Source organism: Larus michahellis, chromosome 13 (genome assembly GCF_964199755.1).
Source record: "Larus michahellis chromosome 13, bLarMic1.1, whole genome shotgun sequence".
Taxonomy (NCBI): Eukaryota; Metazoa; Chordata; class Aves; order Charadriiformes; family Laridae; genus Larus; species Larus michahellis.
Genome location: NC_133908.1, coordinates 1,858,548 through 1,881,230, shown reverse-complemented (window position 1 = coordinate 1,881,230; position 22,683 = coordinate 1,858,548). Strand labels below are relative to the sequence as shown.

The following is a 22,683-nucleotide window of genomic DNA, read 5'->3' as shown; positions in this document are numbered from 1 at the left end:
CTGTCCCTTTGACGGGAACTGCTGGACAGGAGCTCTCAGGCACTCAAGGACGGTGGCTTTTCAATGCCTGTTATGAAGCACCAGGGCCTGGACCTGTCAGTGGGGCTTTGGCACCTGCCAGCAAAACCCTTCTGCTTCCCCAGAGCCTGAGCTGGGTGGGCTGGAGCGGGTCGCCTGCCCGAGCAAGGTCCCCGTGTGTGCGAAATGGGGTTTTGCTCGTTCATCCTTGCTTGCCTTCATGGTATGTGTACAACAGGCTCCTTTGGAAGTGCCTTGGCTTCCCAAAGTGGCTGACGAAATGAAAGGTAGTGACTGGACGAAGTGCTGATGCTGCTTTTGTGGATGTGATCCTTTGCTGGGCGGAGGCGAGGGATGGGATGGCCGCGGGTTCTTCTCGGGAAGGTGAGCAGGCGGCTGTGAAGTGCTGTCTGGGACACCGGTACCCAGGCTTGACTGCAACCAGAGGAGCACGAAGCTGGTGAGAGCGGAGGGCAGGTCTTGGGCTGCGCTGAAGCAGCTCGAATATTTCTACATTTGAAAAACTCCAAGCATCTTATTGCGCCACGCAAGTATTCTTGCAACACAGTACACTAAAATAACACTGAAAGTCTGGTTTGAGCAATTGGGAAATTTGCTTAAAGCTGTAACTCATCCTTGTCTACACGCGAGAGCAGGCCCTTGTGAAGGTCACTGACTTTGCCTTCCCTCTTGGCCATCCGTACGTTTAACTCTTCTGTTCCTGGTGACCCACAGTCGATACCCATGGGATTTTTGCAGAAAGCATAGAGCCCCTGAACACTGATCCCAGCGCGGAGTGTTGGCGTGGCTCAGATCCCCAAGATAAGTGTCTGAAAGCACCCATGGGTGCTTTGAACGGCTCTGTGTTCCTGGCTGGAGGGAGTGCGGTGTCCCTGACGCCAGGAGCAGTCTCGCTGTCTGTCTGGCGTTTAATTGGTGAAGATAAATGCAGTAACACAGTCTCAGCCTGTACTTGGCTTGTTATTTTGGAGTTTTCTCCCAAATGATATGATACAATATAAATCACATCTAATAATATAATATATTACTGTTAATACAATATATATGATACTATATATATGATATAAATTAATTGTATCATATTTATATACATAAAGTGTATATCTGCATAAACCCTAAGTTCAATACCTTGCTCTAACCATTGTATCTTTTTTTCTATGCTTCATCCTTGATTGGCTTGGTTGACCCTGACGAGCAGTGTTCGTCTGCGCAGGCTGACGGTAACGAAGATGTAAGCGTTCAGGAGAGGGTCCGGAGGCGCTGGTGCCGAGACACCTGCCTGGGCCGTTCCGTCTGGCGGGTGAAGGAGCTGAGATGTGTCAGGTCTGTCCAGAAGTGGTTGGCCAAGGTCGCTTGGGCATCTGCAGGATTTGATGCAAGAGATCTGCCAGTCCAAATTGCAGGCCAGTAAGCAGTTAACTCTCCAGTTCTATTTTAAAAAAGCTCTTGGCATCTCCAGCGGCTGAAAAGCCAGCTGCCAAAATTTTATTTTTTGGGTCGTGTCATAAGGAATGTGAAAGATCTTGCGTAGTGTCATGCTGCCCCATGCACTGACATTTCAGGCATGTTTCAAGTTCCTGCTCACATTTTCTTCTCTCTGTTTCATCAGTTCTTGTGGAAAAAATTGCTGTTCAGTGGACGGCTGACCTGCGCGCTCCTCGGGAGTGCTTCCTGGAGGGACAATCTGATCATTTCATAGATAATGGAGACTCTGGAGGTACCTTTTGTACTGAAGTGTCTTTCACTTTTCAAGTTCACGCTCCCTTGCCCTGCTCAGACTCGGGTAGCGATTTTACGCCTGCTACCGAGTGACTAGAATCCCTTCTGAAAGGCAGGCAGCTGCCTGCGCTGATCGCTGCGGAGAACGGGTGATTGCTACCAAAAGTGGGATACGCTGGTTGTAGAGCCGAATATGTTTTTTGTCATGGAATAAAGTTGCAGGAGGCCTTGAAAGTTGCTGCTGTCTGCTGATGTTGAGTGTTTGCCTTAGCAGAAGCAGCTGCTCATCGTGTTTGGTGAGAAAACTCAACTCCATGAACTGTTCTCCAGCCCTGTGCTGGGCGCGCTCCTGGAAACCAGCCTGCATGCCATGCACGGACCTGTCGCAAGGCAGCCGCTGAGCTGAGCAGCTCTCAGGCGAGGGCTGAGGAGCAACAGTTAGATGAGGTTTTGTGCAGTTGCATTTTAAATGTGAAGTTTTGGCTTTGCCTTCTTGTGCCCTGGCCTTAAAATAGAGAAAAAAATATAGGGAAAGAAATACGTCCATGCAGCCGTGCCGGTTTTGCATCTAGATATCTATCAGTAAGAAATATTTCATACAGAAAGAAATTCTGCACTATAATTCTGGCACTGTTTGAAGCACGGTGACTTTAAAGTGACGTTTGAGGTCACAGGCCGTAATTCATGCAGTGTCTTTGAAGAAGATTTGTTTGGTACTGAAAACATTAACATTGACGGTAACTTGCATAAGAAGAGCTGCTTACAGCCGTGGAGGATTCTTGGAAGCGAGCTCTTCTCTCCATACGTCATCTCAGAAAGACTGGGCAAGGCTTGTGCTCCAAACAAATGCCCCCAAAAACTCGATAGCCTGAGAAAACAGGCTATTTTGACCGACGTGAATGTTCTAAGTATGAAAACACATCGCTAGTATAGGAATAAAAATTGGGTCTTACTGTTGACCTTGCTGTGCCCCGGTGTCTTTTATGTTCTTCGACGTGGTGGTGAGAAAATATAAACATGAGCTGACTATGGCTGATTTTTATTCTGATCATTTAACATCATTCCCAAGGGCTGAAGGACCAGCAAAAACTTAAAAGCCGAGGCTGTAATAAGAAAAATTACTGCTCGAGGCTCTCATCTGCTGTATTGCATTTATTTCAGTGTTCTGGTGCAGTGAGAGCATTTGTCAAATTAACCTTGTGGATAGTCATTTGTTGTTCGTTCGTGCTTAAAAATGAGCCACCACGCACGTAAGTCGTGCGTTGCCCGGGCCTTAGTTTATACTAACTTCTGTGGAGATGTCGGGGTCTGGACCAGACCTCCCATCAACTTCAAACTGGTGTGATAAACTTGGCAGCGGTACTGCCCACAAATCTTGGGGGGGGGGGGGTGTTCCCCCTTGGATCTTTAGTGTTTTTCCTTGGAAAGTAACGAAATCAGTAATCTGGGATGTTTAGAAGAGGCGAACGGGGTTTTCTAACAGGGTTCTTTCTGCTGAGCGCTGAGCCTGCCTCCCGGGAAGCTGCCAGCATCCCTGCGGGGCTGGACGCTCCCGAATCTGTCTGCTGGTTGCGGTTTGGCACTTTTTCATATGTGTTTGTATGAACTTACCCCTGAACTGAGGTTTTATCTTCAGGAGCTACATCGAGGTGACTGGGCAGAGAAGAGTCTAAACGGGAGGGAGCCCGGTGCCCTGGGAACAGAGGCGAGGGAGCGCCGTGGGAGGTACCGCTGGGCCTGGGGCTCAAGACGACTCTCTCCCGTTTCCCCAGGAGCTTTTGTCGTTGTGCCAAATGCTGTTACAGTCACCAGCGATGTCCTTGGAGGTGATGCAGTTCCATGCGCAGATCCTGGCTCGCTGCAGCCTTCCCCCTGCCCGGCCCTACGGCAGTGGCTTTGCTGGAGCTGCTGACCTCGTGTTTTGGATTTTTTTGGACAGCTGTGTGTGAGGTCTGCTGTGTTGGCTGTGGGCTGACGGCCGTAAATGGGACACGTAGAGCTCTAGTACGCTCTTACGGGGTTTCCTTCTGCACAAGCAGTAGGATATTTGCCCAGCCAGGTGTGCTTTGTTTGGCTTTTCTCATGCCGGGTTCCTTTACAGCCTTTAATTCTGCTCCTGTTGGAAGGGGAGGAGTAAAAGCCCTTTTTGGGAGGCTGGAGGAGAGTGGTGTGTTGAGCAAAGCCGGGGTTGTAGAGCATCACGCCAGCGTGGAGAGTGGCTCTCGCCGTACAGAGCATGGTGGCGGTTCACCTGGGGGGTGGGTGAAGCTGCTAACCCGAACCAGTGGCGCCAGGAGCTCTCTCGGGGTGTCCGTGTTCACAGGGCTGATAGCCACCTTATCAGCTGGGGCCACCACCAGCCTCTCCAGAGCTGGAGAGGAGATAGCATGACACGGGGGGGAGGAGTGGAGTTGCTTACTGGTAACTGTTTTGGGTTTTTTTTTTTATAATTTTTTTTCATTAAAAAACCCCACCATGAAGTCCCTTTGTGAGACCGTATCTTGCTCTTGCTGATACCTGCGTGATGGCTCAGTTTTCCTGCTGGCCACCGCTGAGTTTTCCTGGCAGAAAACCTGCCTGGTGTACACGGGAGTCATAAATGTGTTCGAATAGCTAATCCCGAAGAATATGCATCCGAATAGATTGCTTTTAGGGTACCCTTGGATTTGGGGTAGAAGACTTGGTGGGAGCCCTGCAGAAGCAGAACAGCTCTTTGGGGAACGAGGGGAAGGGAACTGGGGCACGTCTGTGCATTTCGGTGCCGTTCTGATGTCAGCAGTGAAAGCATCTATAAATCTGTGTGCATTTATATATGCTTTGCATGCTGTTTTCTCCGGAAATGAGGCCCGATACTTGGGCACCCTGCTCGGATGTATTATATGTTTGGAGGAGATTGCCGGTTGACAAGCCAAGTGGGGCTAGCGGCAGAGTTGAGCCATCTAGCCAGCAGGTCTGCCGCTCCTTTATTTAAGAAAAGAAGCAGGGGGGAAGCCTGGCTGTTTTCAGAGGCGTTTCAGCTTGGCCGTGTTGTGGGTTTTCTTGACCTCACCATCTATTAAACCTGTATGCTTCACCAGCAGTGAGTGCTCTCAGGCTCGGTGTTATATTAAAGATGCCTCTGACCCGAAAGCGCTGACATACGCAAAGCGTGCTCGTGAGATTTGGCATTAAACCTTTATGGCACGCGGCGTCAGGGAGGAGCGCGGTGCCTTGTACGTGGCTGGGAACCTCTGTCTGACAAATCACCTTCCCCGAGCTCCTTTGTAGGGTTTTTCTTTCCTGCTTTGTGAAACGCGGGGAGACAAGGTCTGTGAATGATGCGCAGCCAGGTTTTTCCTTGCAGAGGCTTGCCCTGCACTGGGGAAGGCGTTGCAGCCAAACTGGAGTGGCAAAACGCTGGAGAAAGGCACGTGAAATCCAAATGGCTTCTCTTACTGCATCCGTCTATTTATAGGGGAGCTTTGCAGTGATGCCACCCCTAAATCCTTGCTCGGTAGTAATAGGTCGTGCTACCTGAGGCTCACCGGCCTTGGGTCCCACGTGCAGGTAGTGGCTTGTCCCAGAAGCTGCCGGGGGGAATTGTCCCGTGATCTGCGGAGGTGGTGGGTGCCCAAGCTGCGGACATCCCTCCGGCGGGCGAGGATTGCAGCCTGGATTGCAGGTTTTTCCCCTTAAATCTCATCGCTACTAATCTGTGCCCATCCCGACTGCAGCCAGCTGCAGATTAATCGGCCTTTAAATAGAAGTAAATGGTATCTTTTTGCGGAAATCTCGGCATAACGCTTGCCATATGCTTGTTTGGGTTTTGTTTGTGATTTGGTAGGTTGGGTGAAAGGAAAAAGAGGAAGGAAACAAAGAAATCGGAGCTGTTTGTCAGGCAGAGCTTGCGGTTTGGGAGAGCTGTGCTGAACCAGCATGTGATGTGCTGAACGTGGATATTGCTAACTGCACGGGCTGGGAAAACACCTCCCGAGCCACGCGCCTGCCTTCTCTGGGGCATTTGTGTCCTGGAATTGAGTCATCGTAGAAATCCTTCTTCCTTGAACCAAGCGAGAATAATAACCCCAAGAGGTTTGGTGTCCGTGCTTAGCTCCACTCACTGCAGGCACGTGAGCTTTTGGCTTCCAAGCAAAACTAGTTTTAAAGTGCTTTTTTGGAATTTCTCACGCATAAAAGCGAATGCGGAGATTTCGCTGGCTTTATACCCCCAATCGTTCTGAACAAAGGATGTGCAAAATCGCCGTTTATGGGGAAACGTGCCGTGACGGGTTTCTGTAGCCCAGCTCTGGGGCTGCTCCACGTGAAATATTTCTAATGTTCCCGTACCGAGGACGGGGTGGCGGTGACTGTGAAATCGAGCACTGAATTTCAGTGCGGATGAACCGCTTGGGCTCAGAGGGGCCTGAAGCGGGGCTGGAGGCTGGTGCCGAGGTGGGGAGGGAGCCGCTGGCCGGCGCGGGTGATGCCGGGGAGGTGGTGGTGGCACAACAGCCCTTTGTAGGCAGGGCCGGTCCGGGAGCGCGGCTCCTGTCCCTGCGCCGGGGGCTGGCCGTGCCCCCAGCATCACCAAAGGATCGGAGAGCTCGACCTAATCCCGGTAAGTCTTGTTAGACTGTGGATTCTGCATGGAAATCCTTGTGCGTCGCCCAGAGTTGGTTTGCGCTTCGTGGGCAGAGCGAGCCTCGCTGCCCGGGGCACGGGCACGGATGGCCTTTCCTGCGCCATGCGGGCTCCGGGCTGTCGTCCTTTCTGCTCCCCCCCCACTCCCGGTAATGAAACAAAATCCCCCGAGAGAAATTTCCATCCTCAATTAATTAAGAAAAGGATCGGCCTGATTACCCTTGCAGACCGCAGTGATTCTTCTACATCGTCTTCACAAAAACAATGGTGCTGAAAGTATTCCGATGCATTGCTCTCACTGTGGGCCAGGCGGAGTGTAAATCCGGTTGGTGTCTCCTCTTTTCTGTCCCCATCTATTGCGTTGCCCAGTTCTGCTTATTTTGTTTCCCTCTCCTTGATTTCTTGTTCTTGCCTCTGCCTGCAGCAGTCTCTGCAGCTTACTCGAAAGGGCATTTCCCAGTTATGCAGCTGGTATAAATATTTCTCCACGGCTGCAGAGCCTTTGACTTAGTTAACGATATGATATTTTCCAGTGTGATGGGAAAGTGAAATGAATAAACCGGTTTCAACTTAACCCGTGAAAGATACAGTAGGAAAAATAGGTCTTCATCTCCGGATCAGGAGAGGTCAGTGGCGCTAGAAGCAGCGAGGCTGTTGTCTGCGAGGCTTTCCGGTTTCTCCCTCTTGCTGGGGGGACAGGAGTTAAAAAAAGTGGTTTTTGTCTGAGCTCCTGAATCGCTGAATCCCTGAATCCAGGTCGCTGGATAGCGGGGAAAGCAAAGGCAGAGACGAGACTGGTCCCGACGTTATCAGGTACGGAGTGATAAGAGGGGTCAAACACCTACACTTTGGCCACCAGAGAATGGTCTTCATGTTGTGCGCAAGGTTAACGGAAATGAAATAATCTTGTTACACAAACACGAGCGTGAGAGGTCTGCACGATTTCTGCGTTAAATGCCTCCGTTGTTTCGAAATACTAGTAGAAATAGCAGCAATTAGCAGACTCAGCCAGGGGGGTGCTTTGCAGCCGTTTATAGTTGGGTTTCCTACCTGTTTCTGGTGATGTACGCCCACATTTAAATGAGTTTCAATGTGCATTTGTGGTTTTTTTTTTTTTCCGATAGTTATAACAATACCTGCCCCGTTTCACCTGTATATCCATGGCCACGTGATGCAAGGTGGGAGCACAGCGGTCTCTACCTGTGTCTTGGCCCGCTGCCCTTTGCAGAGGGTGATGCTCTTCCATAGCCCCCCGCAGAGAGACCCTTCCGTCCCCCGGGGACTGGGATGTCCTCAACCACCGCTCCCGAGTTGCTAATGCTGGGGATTCACCTTCCCCCCGCGGAGGGAATAGGGGAACCCCGAGCAGATGCAGGAACAGGATTCCCTCTCGCTAATCGGGGAGGTGCCTCCTGGATGTGTTCTTTGCAGTCCATCTGCTACGCTACGGGTTTCTCTTGCCTTGCTCTCTTCTCGATGGATCAGGATGGAAACGTTTATGCTCGTTGCCTTGCTGAGAAGGCTGGGGGACAGATACAAACAGGGTGGTGTTCTCCCCGGGGGTGTGGGAGTGCTGAGCTGTAAGGTGGTGCTGGGCTGGCTGGATTTGGTAGGGTGGCCGGGGCTGCCGGGAGGGAGGTGGTCGGGGATGGTTGGCGACAGTCCTCTTTCTGCAGCGCCCCTCAGTTCTTGGGCTGTGAGTTGTGGTTCGGGTCCTTGAGCTGCTTTGACACCAGAGCTGTACTGGCATCTCCAGACCAACAGGTGTATCAATCCCATCCCTTCTAGATCACAGAATGGGTTGGGTGGGAAGGGACCTTAAAGTTCACCCAGTGCCACCCCCTGCCCTGGGCAGGGACACCTCCCACCAGCCCAGGTTGCTCCAAGCCCCGTCCAACCTGGCCTTGAACCCCTTCAGGGATGGGGCAGCCACAGCTTCTCTGGGCAACCTGGGACAGTGATTGTTTCCTTCTCAAACTCTTCATATGTTTTGTATTTTCTCCCTGAATCCTTTATGACGGAGGACAAGCTGGCAACATCCCGGCTGGCAGTGAGCTGCTGGGCTCTGTCCCTGCGCCGTGTTGATCATCCCAGCCGAAGCGCCTGAGCTGCGGGAACTGGCTGTCACGGCGATGCTGGGGGGGGCATTTCTGGCCCTACACTCAAAACTCAAACGTGGGCAAGTAAAACTTCCTTGCAGAACTCCAGCTGCCCATCGTGAGCTGTTACAGCTCAAGTAATCATTGAGGGGAGGGGGGGAAAAAAAAACCCCAAAGATTGCACAGGAACAGCAGCCGATTTTCCTGTAAATGCTATTTAAATTAGAAAATATTTCCCGGTTGGTAAATGGTGACCAAGCAGCTGCGTGATAACCTGGCAAATGGTCTGGTGTGTCTGCTGATGCCTTCTGCCTGTTGCCAGGGCTGTGGCTTGCAGCAGATTTATGTTTAAACTCTCGGTGCTGCTTTCCCAAAGGAGGGATGAGTCAGACGGCTGCCGGAGAACTGTGCCGGCTTTAGCGTCCTGCCCGCGCTGGGGCTGAGTTCTCTGAAGTGTGTGCTCCCAGGCTTGGAGGCTCAGGTGCAGCCTCTAATGTAATGCCCCAGTTTTACTTGCTGTGGTGTAATTGCAGTGAGCGAACCCCCGAGGTGAAGGATACGCTGGAACAGGAAAGGCAAGAACGCGTGAGTCTTCCACTGCCGCTCACCGTGTGCTTCTCGGAGGCTGTCACAGGGAGGTGGCTGCGGCCATGAGCCTGGGGACGAGTCTGAGCCCTGCAGTGACCTACATTTACACGGGGAAGCAGAACGGCCGGAAGAGGGATGAGATGGGAATTTAGCATTTACGATGTAGAATCAGCTGTGCTGGTTACCGAGGCTTCTAGTGGGCAAATGGGTTTTGAGACTATAGGAGAAGGAGTGAGCGAGCGTATTTCGGGAGGTCGTTTTCCTGGGTGTAACTTCAAGTGTGTTTGGATTTTTCTGTGAAGGTGCTGAGTGCTACGGAGCGACGCTGGGAGCCCATGAGCAGGCAGCGTTGGTTCCCAGTTTAGGAGAGAAGCCTCAGGTCAGCGTTCACGTAGCATCCTGCTGAGCTTTTGTGGATAGGCTGGTGTGGAGAGCTGGATGCTCGCTAGCCTGAGCCTTCGGGAAGCTGGATGCTCCGAGCCAGGACATAACGTAAAAAGGTGAGACCCCACCTGGGGTACTGTGTCCAGCGCTGGAGTCCTCAGCACAGGAAGGACACGGAGCTGTTGGAGCGGGGCCAGAGGAGGCCCCGGAGCTGCTGGGAGGGCTGGAGCCCCTCTGCTGGGAGGACAGGCTGAGAGAGCTGGGGGGGTTCAGCCTGGAGAAGAGAAGGCTCCGTGGAGACCTTGGAGCCCCTTCCAGTCCCTAAAGGGGCTCCAGGAATGCTGGGGAGGGACTCTGGAGCAGGGAGGGGAGCCATGGGATGAGGGAGAATGGTTTTACCCTGAGAAAGGTCAGATTTAGATGAGATGTGAGGAAGCAATTCTTTGGTGTGAGGGCGGTGAGCCCCTGGCGCAGGTTGCCCAGAGAAGCTGTGGCTGCCCCATCCCTGGAGGGGTTCAAGGCCAGGTTGGACGGGGCTTGGAGCAACGTGGTCTGGTGGGAGGTGTCCCTGCCCAGGGCAGGGGGGTGGCACTGGATGGGCTTTGAGAGGTCCCTTCCAACTCTGACCATCCTGTGATTATGTGAAGGTCGTATCCCTCTGCTCGGTTGAGCCGAAGTAGCCCTTGAGCTGCCAGGGCTGCAGATGTGTGCTCTGGTCTCAGCGCCGGGCCGCGGTGCTCCTCGCTGGCGCTGGAGCTATAAGGCACGCCGAGATCACACTGCCGGCTGGGAAGGCGGGTGCCGTGCAGAGCAGTCTCCGTTCCCTGCTGGGGTTCTTCACCTTATTCCATCCGAGCTGTGAGAGAAGTGGAGTTTCAGGGGAGATGAGGTTACCCAGGAACGGCGTTGAGCCTTGCTGGCGGAAAGGAGCTCTTAGTAGAGCAATTCCCCGAGCATCCGCCGTGCGTGCTTGCTTTAGGTGACCGGTGCTTGGGGGCAGAGCGTGAGCCGGGGCTGGTTATCGCTTGCTGCATCCTATTAACTTCCAGCAGAGCCGCACAGTTGCAGTTACACAATCCCTACGAGCAACATCCTACCAGCATCCGAAGCTAAATCTCTGGCCGTTGGGATATCACCCAAACCAAAGCTGTGCAGCTAGTAGATGAAAAATGTTTTAATTATCTACTTGCTCACCGCCTTCTCTTTGCTCTGTTGATAAATCTGTCTTCTGAGCTCTTACAAAGGAATTTCATTGTTTTATATATAGGAAGATTTCTTATAGTTGTTGAAAAGCGGGCGCGTCTTTCTCTCGTGTAGCGCTGGTGCGCTGGGCGGCCTCACGTCGCTCAGATATTCCTTCAGACCTGGAAGGCAGGCCTTTGCATCGTGAATCGCTGTTCTTTTACTGCGCTACGGCGTGGAGCTGAGCTCTCAGGCTGCAGGACGGGAGCTGCTAAAATTTAGACCACAGGAGTTTTATACTGAAGGCCTTTTTAAGTAAGTGGTGCCGATAAGTTGTCTTGTGGAGCCCTGTATGTTTAGAATCGTCGTATTGAAGTAGCTGAAGCAGTTGGGGGGGGAAAAAAAAAGAGAGAGAGAAATGCTGCAAATAATATTTTTAACAACAAGATCTTTGAGAAAGATCCGTCAAAATCTGGCGTTCTGTGGATTGCTGTGATAGAAGCTCTGCTGTGCTTGTGGGTAGGGTCCCTGAGTGATGGTGCCAGTCTGAAAATTCTGTTACTGTGTCCTACGTGCTGTTGAAATAAAAAAAAAAAAGTGAATATAGCTGCGTTCAGAGCAGCATCTTCTGATAGCTGTGACAAAATCTGTGCGGGAGTTGGGGCCCGTGCATCCGGAGCAGGATTGACAGCTGAAATCGGGACCTGCTGGCATCGTGGTAAAGTCTCTTTGTGCTTTTGGAGTAAGAAATCTCCTTTCTGATGATCCTAACGTAGCTGTGAGCAGCACCGTTCCTGCCACAAGAGTGACTTTGGGAATAAGCCGTAATTTGGGAATAAACCATAAACTGTAATTTTGTCTCTCTGAAGGCAAATCCCATCGATTAGCTTTGAGGGAGCAGCAAAAATATCTCAGATAGGCAGCAGCGTCCACCTCCGTGCGGTCTATGTCCACGTTTAACCTCCCATCAGCTTTTTTTGCCGCCTGCCCACGTGCTCTCCCATATGTGCAGCGCTCGGATTATTGCAGAAAGTGGAGAATCGGAAAATCTGCCGGGATCAGGTTATGCAATAGTTGAGCTGCTAGCGGTGAATAGGCAGATCCGTCTGACCACGGGTGCTTCTGAAGGGCACCTCTTAGGGTGGTTTTTTTTGTGTGTGTTTTTTTTTTTTTTTTTCTTTGCGGAGAGAGGAGATCGCTTGTTGGCTCGGGGCTGGGTCAGGCGCCTGCCTCGTGTGCAGGTGCTGATTGATGGGAATTGATTTCCCATGCAGATTGGCACGGCAAGGTAGCTTAAGGAACAAAAACCCATAGCGAAACAGTTTTCTTGGGTGGGAGAGCAAGGCTGTTTAATGTGACTTAAATTGATTTAGTGAAGTCACCCTGGAGACCTTTGTTTTGCGCAGAAGAGAAAAATCATTTTCGCAGCGCTCTCAAGGTGGGAAGCAATCTCTCCTGGGAACACGGCCGTACGGGCTGCGTAACGAGGAGGATGACTTTGGAAATGAAAAGCAGTGCTTGATTGCGTTTGGAGCCAAATTTGCCCCCCTGCAAGCGTCACCACGCAGCACCCCGGGTTTGAACTTAACCCGTGGTGCTGCGAGACCTGAACTACGAGTCCTCGGGAGGTACCCAGAGGCTTTCGCTTCTGCTCGGCCTCTGTGTCTGTGGCTCCAGGTTAAATCTCTTCTGCAAAAAAACTGTCGGGGCTGAGCAGGTGAGAGAAGTCCCTGGAATACCGTAGCTGGGGCTGTGGGATTTGGGGATTGGAGTTCACACTCAGCCAGAATGGCTTCCCTCTGCCTGATGCGCAACCCTAGCAGTAAGGCTGGAAGTGAGCATCTCTCTGGATTGCTGCCCGCCCTCCCCTGGTAGGGACCATCTCTCCATCCCATAATGAACTCCGTCTTTCTGAAAACAACTCTAGGCTATGAATATAAAACCATCTTGAAGAGACCTAGATGCTCCTGTTTGGCGATGCGTTCCTTGGGGAGCAAGATCCGAGGCCTTGCTCTCCCGCTGCATCTGTGTGTGGAGCCGGGCCAGAAGGTTTAGGAAGCCCATCGCCAGCCCATGGTGGCTTTTAGAGGTGCTACATGTGGACGGTGTTGGTAATCAGAGATTCGCTGTACCCTGCTTGTGTGACATGGTGGGGCTGTCACTGTGCTGAAGGCCATGGAGAAGGCAACAACGTGCAGACTGCTGTGAACCTTTCAGGAATAACGGGAGATACTCCTGGCATGTGGGAATGGTCTTGGACTTGCCAAGCCAGCGTTGTGTGCCTTCGGGAAAGCTTCCAGCGCTCAGCAGCTTATGGCTTGTTCGGCTCCTGGCTTTAAAGATGTGACGGGCACAAACTTGAGCATAGGAAGTTCCATCTCAACATGAGGAGGAACTTCTTTGCTGTGAGGGTGGCAGAGCCCTGGCACAGGCTGCCCAGAGAGGTGGTGGAGTCTCCGTGTCTGGAGACATTCCAACCCCGCCTGGATGCGTTCCTGTGCCACCTGCTGTGGGTGACCCTGCTCTGGCCAGGGGTGGGACTGGGTGATCTCCAGAGGGCCCTTCCGACCCTTGTCAGTCTGGGATTCTGTGATTTTAAAATTTTGGAAAAGCTGTGGCCAGCGATGGCTGTTGGACTTCAGTGTGTTTATGGAGGTGTCATTAGTGACGTGAGAGTTGAGAGGAGCTGTGCAGCAGGGTGATGGGTGGAGGGAGGCTGCTAGCGGCGGAAAAAAAAGGACTAACTGGGAGTGCCCTGATAAAATGTGAAGCTGAACGATGATGGGGAGGATTCTGAGTGTAGATGGGGATCAGGGTCAGAGGGAGAGGCTTGGCATTGCTGCGTCTCAGCAAAGACATCTGCCCAGCACTTTAAATCCAGGTGAGGGTGAACTATCATCTTCTTGGCCTGGGGGTGCCCTAGTTTTAGGAGCAAATAGCTGCATTAAGACACCTAGGGTAAAGAACCAAGGAAGAAGTGGAGAAAAAGAGTGGAAGAGTGATGGAGAGAGAGAGGGGACTTGAAGCAGAGCTACGTAACTGGTGATTTGAGGCTGTGAGCAAGGGTGGCTTTCTGCTCCTGGAGCCCAAAGCAGCCTCACCCATCTGGGGTGAGGTCTTCTCAGTGCTGGGGGCTCTATCATGCAAGAAATAGCCTTGAGGCCTTCAGAACTAGTCAGAAATAAATGCGTTTTTTTTCCCCCCTTCTCGTGTACTCTTTGGAAAATACTTCAAGTAACAAGGTTGAACTTTTTTAAAAAGCAGTTTGGTGCTTGAGGAGCACCAGTTCTTCACTAGACCTTGGACTCAGAGTTACTTTGCGAATGGTTCCAGAAGCTCGTCCTCACGCACGGTGCCTGTGGCTGATGGAGCTGCTCCGTAAGATGCTGGGGGTGATGTGGGGTAATGTGGCGAGAGCCTGTCCTGCCACTGGACCTGCTGATTCCCTCTGTGCCCCAGGGGCGTTTCAAACAGGCGTCCATCCACAAGAGCTGAAGAATGACGGACTTTGGGGGACATTCCTGAGTAAGGACTGTGCTGCTAGGCTTGGGGGGGAGGAAGGAATGGAGACAGTAATTCCTACAAATGACTGCGATTCCTCAATGAGCAACTGCGTAATAATGTATTTTGCTGAAATACCAGCAAAATCCTTCCAGTGATTCTTTGACACCTGCCCAATTCCAGCACGTCTTAATGTCAGGAAAAGGGTCGGACTCTGGAAATGACTCGGACAAGAGGCATTTAAAAGTACATGAAGCTCATGTATCCTATGACAGAATCGTCCTGCTCCCATCTCTTTCCCCCAGGGTGGTCACCTGAACCTAGGGGGATTTAGGGTCTTTAAAACTCTCCCGGGGACCTTTGACTATTTATGGGGTGAAAATGGTGAAATGCTGGACAAGATTAAACTGTGCCATGGGAAGCGATAGCTGGCAGCAGAAGGGAGGAAAACAGGGAGGAACTGAATTTCCGAAGTGTTAGCGATGCCTGTTCTACGTCAACTCTTTAAGGAGGTTGGTAGTACAGACCAGCTGGGCAGGATCCCACCTTGCAGCGCAGTGTAAACTCAAGGTGGTAAGTGGTCCGTGGGCGCCTGGGGGGGCGGGAAGTGGAACATTTGTGGACCCAGAAGTGACCCAATGATGAGTGTTTTTATTGTAGTCCTGCTTTCTGGGGAGGGATAGGTGGTGTGGAGAGAGTGCTGGGCAGCGGGAAGGGTGTCAAGGTGGGTGAGGAATGAGGATTTTCAGGAAGAAATTTTTCACTCTGAGGGTGGTGAGCCCTTGGCCCAGGTTGCCCAGAGAAGCTGTGGCTGCCCCATCCCTGGAGGTGTCCAAGGCCAGGTTGGCCGGGGCTTGGAGCAACGTGGTCTGGTGGGAGGTGTCCCTGCCCAGGGCAGGGGGTGGCGCTGGGTGGGCTTTGAGGTCCCTTCCAACCCAAACCATTCCATGAGTCTAGGATTGAGGGGTGGGTGTGCACGCAGAGCTGAGTGGGATGGGAAGCAGTATGGACAAAATAAAAGGTGAGTGGTAAAAGATGGAAAAATACAATGAGGATCAAGGAAAACGCTCCAGATTCATCCTGTCCAAAGGTCCTGGCTTCCAAGTGCTGCTCAGCCCCTCCTGGCTGGAGGGACACGGGGGTTACAGCCTCTGTGCCCCCCAGCTGGAGAACAGGCAGCCCCTGGGTGCGAGTGGGGCTTGGAGGCCGGTGGCTGCCGAGCTTGTCCCGGAGTTGGGAGGGTTTGTACGGTGTCGGTGGTGCCGCGGCTGTGCCTGCGCTGGCTGGGTTGAGCGTGTCAAAAAACCCGCCTGGAGGCGTTCCTGTGCCACCTGCTGTGGGTGACCCTGCTCTGGCAGGGGGTTGGACCGGGTGATCTCCAGAGGGCCCTTCCAACCCCTGTCAGTCTGTGATTCTGTCTGCTGGGCTGGTGGGAAACCTTGAGGAGTCACTCGCTCAATGCTCGTCGAGCTATTTTAGACGGCTGCAATGCAGCAGCGGGTGTAGAGGCAGTTTTGGAACTACTTAGGCATTTATCTTCATGCCCAAGTGCCTATAAAAACCCAGCCTTTGTGACTTTTTTTTTTTTTGGTAAAGTGACTTTAGTTGCTTCTGAAAACACTGTGTTAAGTCGTGTTTTAAGAAGTGGCTGTCGGTTTCTGTGAGGCTCTTCCACAGCCTGGGTGCTCTGGAACGATGAAGCGTCTCTCCCTGTGTGTGAAGGCAGCTCTCGGCCAGCGCGATGCGAGCGGGCAGTGTGGGACCGGCCGCTCTCCTGGGCCGTGAGAGACGGCGAGGGGAGAGGAAAACGAATAAATAAAGAAATTAAGTGATCGTTTCATCTTTGATAAAGCTAAAAGCCCATGGAGAGCTAAGAGCGTCTGAAGACATGGAAATGCTTTCATGATAGAGAGAGCAGCAGCTGTTGTGGATGTTGGAGGCGTCATTGCTGTGAACCAACTGCTCTGCCTTGTCCTCGGCTGGGACCAGCCGGACGGTGGTGTGGGGCAGGGTGTGCTGTGCCCTTCCCCGGGCGGGGAGACTTTGACCCTTGGACACGAAGCCCCGGGATGGGGCTGTCAGCGGTGGGATGGTCTTGGGGCAAGGTGCCCAGCTGGGGTGGAAGGAGGGCTGGCTCTTGGGGACGTCAGCCTCTTGCTCACCCGGGTGAGCCTGGGGACTTCCCTAAAAAGCAGTTTTGCCCATAGTAAAGGTGTCTTAACAGCTGCAGAGGAATTGTGCTGCTTTCACGTGCTTTACAAATGGAGATCACGGAATCACAGAAGGTTAGGGTTGGATCTTTGCATGCAGGATCTTCTCACATCTAGACAAAAGACAGTGATTGCAGGGAGAGGATACAAAGAGCCATAAAATACGAGCTGCTGGAGGTGGGATAGTGGGGAGAAGGCAGAAAAGCAGCAGTGCAAACGAGACAAGCCAGTGGTGTGCACTTGGTAATTTTACTTCTAGGACAACCGGAAGCAATCGGTGCAGCAGGGTGCGAAACCAGCAGCCTAAATATGGGGGTGATGGTCGTACAAGGCAACAAGCTCGATCGGAATGCTGCAGCCCTGCCCTCTTATTTTTCTGTTTGAGGAGGTTTCGGTGAGCTTGCTGCGTGCTTGGGGTGTTTCCGTGGGCCTCTGCTGCGTGCGAGGGTGCGTGGGTGCTGGTTTGGGGGCAGGCTGGGTGCAGGGGGACTGACGCTTCCTTTTCCCTCCGTTCCCATGCAGGACGCAGGCGGAAATGGCCCACACGTGTCGCGGGACCATCAACCTGTCCACGGCTCATATCGATACGGAGGACTCTTGTAACATCGTGCTTTCCAACGGGGGAAGGACGTACCACTTAAAGGCCAACTCGGAAGTGGAGAGGCAGCGCTGGGTGACGGCCCTGGAGCTGGCCAAAGCGAAAGCCATCCGCATGAGGAACAACCAGTCAGGTAGAGAGCGTCTCGGTGTGCCAACACGCAACTGGCTCCGTTTTAAGACCTCCTTGCAAAGCTGCTCTTCTGTGCTTGCTCAATTGTGCAGAAACCCTGGCAGATACTATTTCATACGCAATTAAAAATAGTTGACGGTTTCACCGAGACACAAAGGGTTTTAAACAATACTGTGTGCACCAGCCGTCATCTCAGCGGGTGGTGCGGCGTTGAGCAGGTCTTTAAAGCTCCTGGTAACGACTGTAAATTGCAGAGCGCCAGTAAAAGCGATCTTATGATGCTTCTTGTGGACGGCGGGACGTATGTGCCTTTCTGCTGGGGACTGTGGCTGGTCCGCGGGGACAGGGAATGCCGTAAGAGGCAGCGGGCGCAGCGGTGAGTGGTGCTGCAGGGAACGCTGGTTCACAACGGAGTGCCTGAGCCATGCCTTCCCTATTCACCTGGAGTTTAGGATAGTTTGGTAGAAGAATGACACACATTTAGCTGAGCTGTCTCCCTCCGTGCGTATTTCCCCTTCTCCCCGCTAAAAGCGCTGCGCTGCGGTATTTATTCGTGTACCTTTGGGATAACTGGGTTTATATAAAGCCATCGGAGCCCCCGGCCTGTTCTGCAGCTCCTCCCAGGAGGGTCATTTTTACGGCTCTGTTGTGTAATGGATCGGTTAGTTGCTTAACAAACAGAATATTTTAGAAATATTTCAATGTTTATAATTCTTCTGGGATTAACATTTGGTTTTCTTCCACAAAGAAGCATGGCTCCAAGTTGCGGAAAACAAAACCCATGAATGTATTAAAAAGCTGTCCGTCTCCTCTGTCCTAAAATAAACCCGCTCGCAGATCTTATCTTGAATGTTGGACATCAGACCCTTAGACAAGAGAAAAGAAGTAATGATCTCTTGATTTTTGTAATGCTCCGCTTAAAACGAAAACCTAACTTCATATAAAATGCCCCGGATATATTTTTGGGAGCGGGTGCTCTCACGACCAGGGAAGGCGCGTGGTGAGGTGTTTCTATGCACAGCCTGGGGTTGCTTTTGCTCCGCGCTGCTGTAGCCTCTGGGCGGCCTGGGCCAGGTTTGCCCGGCGGAGTCGGTGCTTCACGTCATGTCTCACGGAGAGCCGCAGAATGCCAGAGCGCCGGTGGCTTGACTTAAGGAGAACAACCCCCCGCTCCTGGACTAACGTGGTCTGACTTCTGTGTAATTAGCTATCTCACAAGGTCATACAGAAGTTGATTAGTGTGTGAGCCACTTACTCATTTCCCATAATTGTTTAAGCGCGCTGTGTTCCGGGGCACTAACATCTACGGATTTAATTACACAAAGTATTCTGAGCCCTCTGTCCCTTAATATTGCAGCTCTGGAGTGTACCTCAGTACTGACGGAGACCGCAGGGGATTGGGGAGAAGATGGAAGTTTCTAGGGATGCGTGTTTTGCCTGGCAGAGCGAGGCCTCGTGCCAGGTCACGGCTGCAGTGAGCTGGGTTGTGACGGCTGGTGGTCCTGCGAACATCACTCATCCCATAGCGGGATGCGAGTCCTGTAGCTGGCTGGGTGTTTGGAAAAGGATTTCGCGGGTGGGAGAGGTTGGTGTCTTTACCTTCACCGTGCCACAGGTGATGCAGCCGCTGCTGAGCTCCCACCCAGCTGCGGGAGGACGCTGGCGACGCTGGAGTCACGCACGGTTATTTTGGTTTGTGTCTTTACACGAAAATTGCAAACGCAGAGACTTCCTGTCTTAAGGCTCTGGACGTGCTGACCTCCCGGCCCCAGCGAGCTCGGGCCGTGCTCGCAGGGTGAGGACGGTGCAGCCGCAGTGCTGGCGCTGGCGGCGGGTACTGGTCCCGCGCTGCCTCAGCCCTTCGCCGAGCGGTGCCGTGATCGCGGCCAGGGAGCGGATGGGGGAGGAAAACCCAACTCCTGCTTTTCCAGGCTTTTCTGGGGTGGCCCGAGGGGATAAGACGGAGCGTAAGTGGGCGCTGAACCCTTGTGTTGTGGTGTTAGAGCTGAGGACGTTGGTACATTACTTTACACTTAAGTTTTCACCTGGCTGACGGTGTTTGGACCTGCTTAGAGGCCTTTTAATTAAGGTAAAGAATGAATGTGCGTTAGGTTTGACTGTTTTGCTGGAATTGAAATGAAATCCCTGGTGTTGTGTCCCTGTGGGTGCCGGGCGTTGCGCAGGGCCCTGGGGTGGGTGTTTACGAGTGGAGGGACGAGGCTCTGGGTTTCCCGAAGAAATCCCTCGGTGCTCATGGGGGGGCTCTTCTGAGCTGATTCCTCTTACCCCGAGTGACCCCCAGACCCCGTGTGCTTCCCAGGGCTGCTCTGCAGAGCCCACGTCGATGCTTTGGGGCCGTCTTGGCCGGCGGGTGCGAAGGTTGGCGAGCAGCCGCGTGGATTTGTGCCCACAAGGAGGGAGCATCGATGGCTCCAGGAGGCCGGAAGACTGGGAGAGCATCGCAGCGGGCGGATGAGGACAGAGAAGCGGGTTTGTGTCTAACGCTGCCTGCCCGTATGGGGAAGGACACGAGGAGCATCCTCATGGCGATCTCCGTTCACGGCTCAGCATTCCCCGCTGGCGCTGGGGAACGTGCAGGTGGCACATGTCGGGGGCGGGGGGGAGATGGCTGGGCTCCAGCTGCTTCCAAGGTTTCTCCAGCTGATGAACAATGGGACAGTCTCACATGTGGAGCAGCTCTTTGACTCCAGGCGAGGATCACCCAGGAGAGGGAAAGGGATGTCCTTGCTTCCTGGCGCTCTGAGGTTCTTTGGAGTCCTCCTCTCCTTGCCTCCAAAAAGGAGCAATGTGTTAGTGTGGAATTAATTAACTTGAGAAAAAAAAAACCAACAACCCCGACCTCTTTTTGGAAATGTTTTAAAGATGAGACACGCTTCGGTCGCAACTGAAAATAACACATGCCCGAGTGAAAGCTGGGCTTCTCCGTTGGCTTGTGCTCCTGCGGCAGTCAGGGGTCCCTCGCGGCTTTCCTGCTGTTTGGGCGTTGAGGGGGCGTCGGGCTGGCAACTGGCGTTAACTCTGCAAATACCTTGACTACTGGGAGACTCTTTTGGGGTGGATGAAAAGAGTCTTTTCCCCCAGTAGTTCTCTTGAAATAAACAGATAGGAAAGTGTTTCCATATGCTGGCTGGAGCTGTGCGCTGGGAGATGCCATTTTCACAGGACTGATTTTCATTTCTATTTTTAAGGAACAGCATAACCTATACCCAAACCAAGTACGAGTTGGGAGACTTTGCTGTTCCCTCTCGTGCGTAACTGAAGGAGCTCTGGTTTCCCTCTGCCCGGTGCGTGGCTGGGACTATTTTGGTAACGAGCCGTGAGCTGGGACGTCAGTAATTACTGATAGACGGCAGGTGAGAAAGCTCACTGTCCTCATCTCGCTCCACCGGTGAGAACCCTGCTGAGTGATAGCGGGGTGGATTGGTGGCAGAAAGCGAGAGCAGAGCTCAGTTGCTGTCTTAGCGCTCTCCTCAATTACCACGTGGTGTTTAATTCCTCAAAAATAAACGTGTAGTGTGACGGTAGGACAGAAGGGTCCCAGACCCGGCTGGATGGCTCATCTCTAGCCTCTGCTCAGCCAGATCGGGCGTTGCTGTTTCTAGTTGGGTTTATAAAGTCTCGGTGAAGTTGTGGTAAAGTTCATTTTCCCACGCGGTACGCAGCTCCGTCACCCCGTGGAAAGAGCAGGCACCGGCTACGCTTGCGTCGGCACCGCGCTGTGCCGTTTATCTCTCCTGAAAATCAGATTTCTGTAATCGCCCTCTGTTCACATTACTGTAAGCTCTTGAATAATTCCAGCCTTCTCCGCTTACCGTATGGCACCCACATCACCCCTCAGGTTTTTGTCAGCTCATGCATCAGCCTCTCGACAACTTCGACTTCGCAGAGCGGTGGTGGCAAAGGAACGCTTTTACCTGCTCCTTGCGCTCGCTCTTCTCCCTGCCACCGTGGCTTGGAGCATGCCGACTTACAAGTATTTGATGACTGTGGTTAATACCTGTTTTTTATGGCAGTAAAAATATCCTTTCTTTTTAGGGCAGTGTCATGAAATACAGGAATTAATGATGTGAATGGTGGATATATGAGAATTATTTTCCTGGCTATGTGGTTGGGGGGGCGTGTCTCTGGAAAAGTCTGCAAGGGGAGGGTAGAAACCTATCGGTGGTGTTTTAAATGATGGGTGTTGTGTGGGAAAACTCCCCAAAGTGAACTTTAGGGATTGATCAGAGAGGTGAGGGAATTGGTGACTTCTTTTGGTCCCCCTGCTCGGGGGTTCCTGGGAGGAGAGGTTGAAATTCAAGTCATTGCCTGAACCAGTGCTGATTTCATAGAATCATAGAATCTTCATGGTTGGAAAGGACCTTTGAGATCATCGAGTCCAACCATACACACACAAAAAAACAACCTACAATGTCTGCCCTTCAGAGCATGCCCTGAAGTGCCACATCTAGACGTTTCTCAAACACCTCTAGGGATGGCGACTCAACCCCCTCCCTGGGCAGGCTGTTCCAGTGCCTGACCACTCTTGCAGTAAAGTAATTCTTCCTAATATCTAACCTAAACCTCCCCTGCCGCAGCTTCAGAGCATTTCCACTGATCCTGTCATCATTCCCCTGGGAGAAGAGGCCACCACCCACCTCTCTCCACCCTCCTTTCAGGGAGTTGTAGAGGGCAATGAGGTCTCCCCTCAGCCTCCTCTTCTCCAAGCTAAACATGCCCAGCTCCCTCAGCCTCTCCTCAGATGCCCTGGTCTCCAGACCCCTCACCAGCCTGGTAGCTCTCCTCTGGACACGCTCCAGCACCTCAATGTCCCTCTTGTACAGAGGGGCCCAGAACTGAACACAGCACTCGAGGTGAGGCCTCACCAGTGCCGAGTACAGAGGCACCATCACTGCCCTGCTCCTGCTGGCCACGCTATTGCTGATACAGGCCAGAATGCTGTTGGCATGGTGATGTATTTATAAATTATTTATTTTCATATATATGACGTATTTATGAAGTATTTCATGCTGACCGAAGGCGGTGTTGGTGTTCATGGTACTAAAAAACCCAGGAGTTAACCTGGATAGGTCAGTGCTCCCGTCCCCGTGCCAAGACCAACCAACCTGCCAACCCCCCCCCCCTGCCCCGGGGGCATCCTCTGCCTGGCGCCGAGCTTGGGGCTGGGGGCACGGCGCAGCAGCGGAACTGGGAACCGCTGAGGAGAGAGCGAGCGTGGGTTTGCTCGGCGGGGGGCTGTGGTGCTCGTCTCCTGGGGGGGAGCCCTGGCCCTCATCGCACCCGCTCACAAAGTTTTCTGCAGAACTTAAGTAAAAAAAAAAATACCCCCAAACGCAAACAAGCACAAGATTAACCAGACAAATAAAACCTCCTCTGCCAAGGGAAGGCGCATGAGGGAAAGTAAATTTTCCATCTGGAGGAATGGCAGGTGAAGGTGCCGTGTGGAAGAGGGTAAATGCTGCCGGGAAGGATGGGGACAATTGCTTATCATGAGAACAAGGAGGAAATTATCAGGTCGTAGGCTTAAACGAAGCAGGAATAATTAATTTTTTTGTACAACACAAAATTAAATGGTGGCACTCGCTGCGGG

General features: G+C 52.5%; 1 protein-coding gene across 3 annotated transcripts in view; it reads left to right on the top strand.

Moving 5' to 3' along the window:
- Positions 1-22,683, top strand: part of OSBP2 (oxysterol binding protein 2) — a 135,470-nt gene that overhangs the window by 15,460 nt on the left and 97,327 nt on the right. For 2 of the 3 annotated variants that reach the window (XM_074606032.1, XM_074606029.1), the window contains one exon: positions 16,865-17,073. In XM_074606032.1, coding sequence (XP_074462133.1) covers positions 16,865-17,073 — 209 coding nt within the window. Of the gene's footprint in view, positions 1-16,720; positions 16,737-16,864; positions 17,074-22,683 lie in introns of those variants that run through there. The other variant, XM_074606030.1, reaches the window with a different exon arrangement.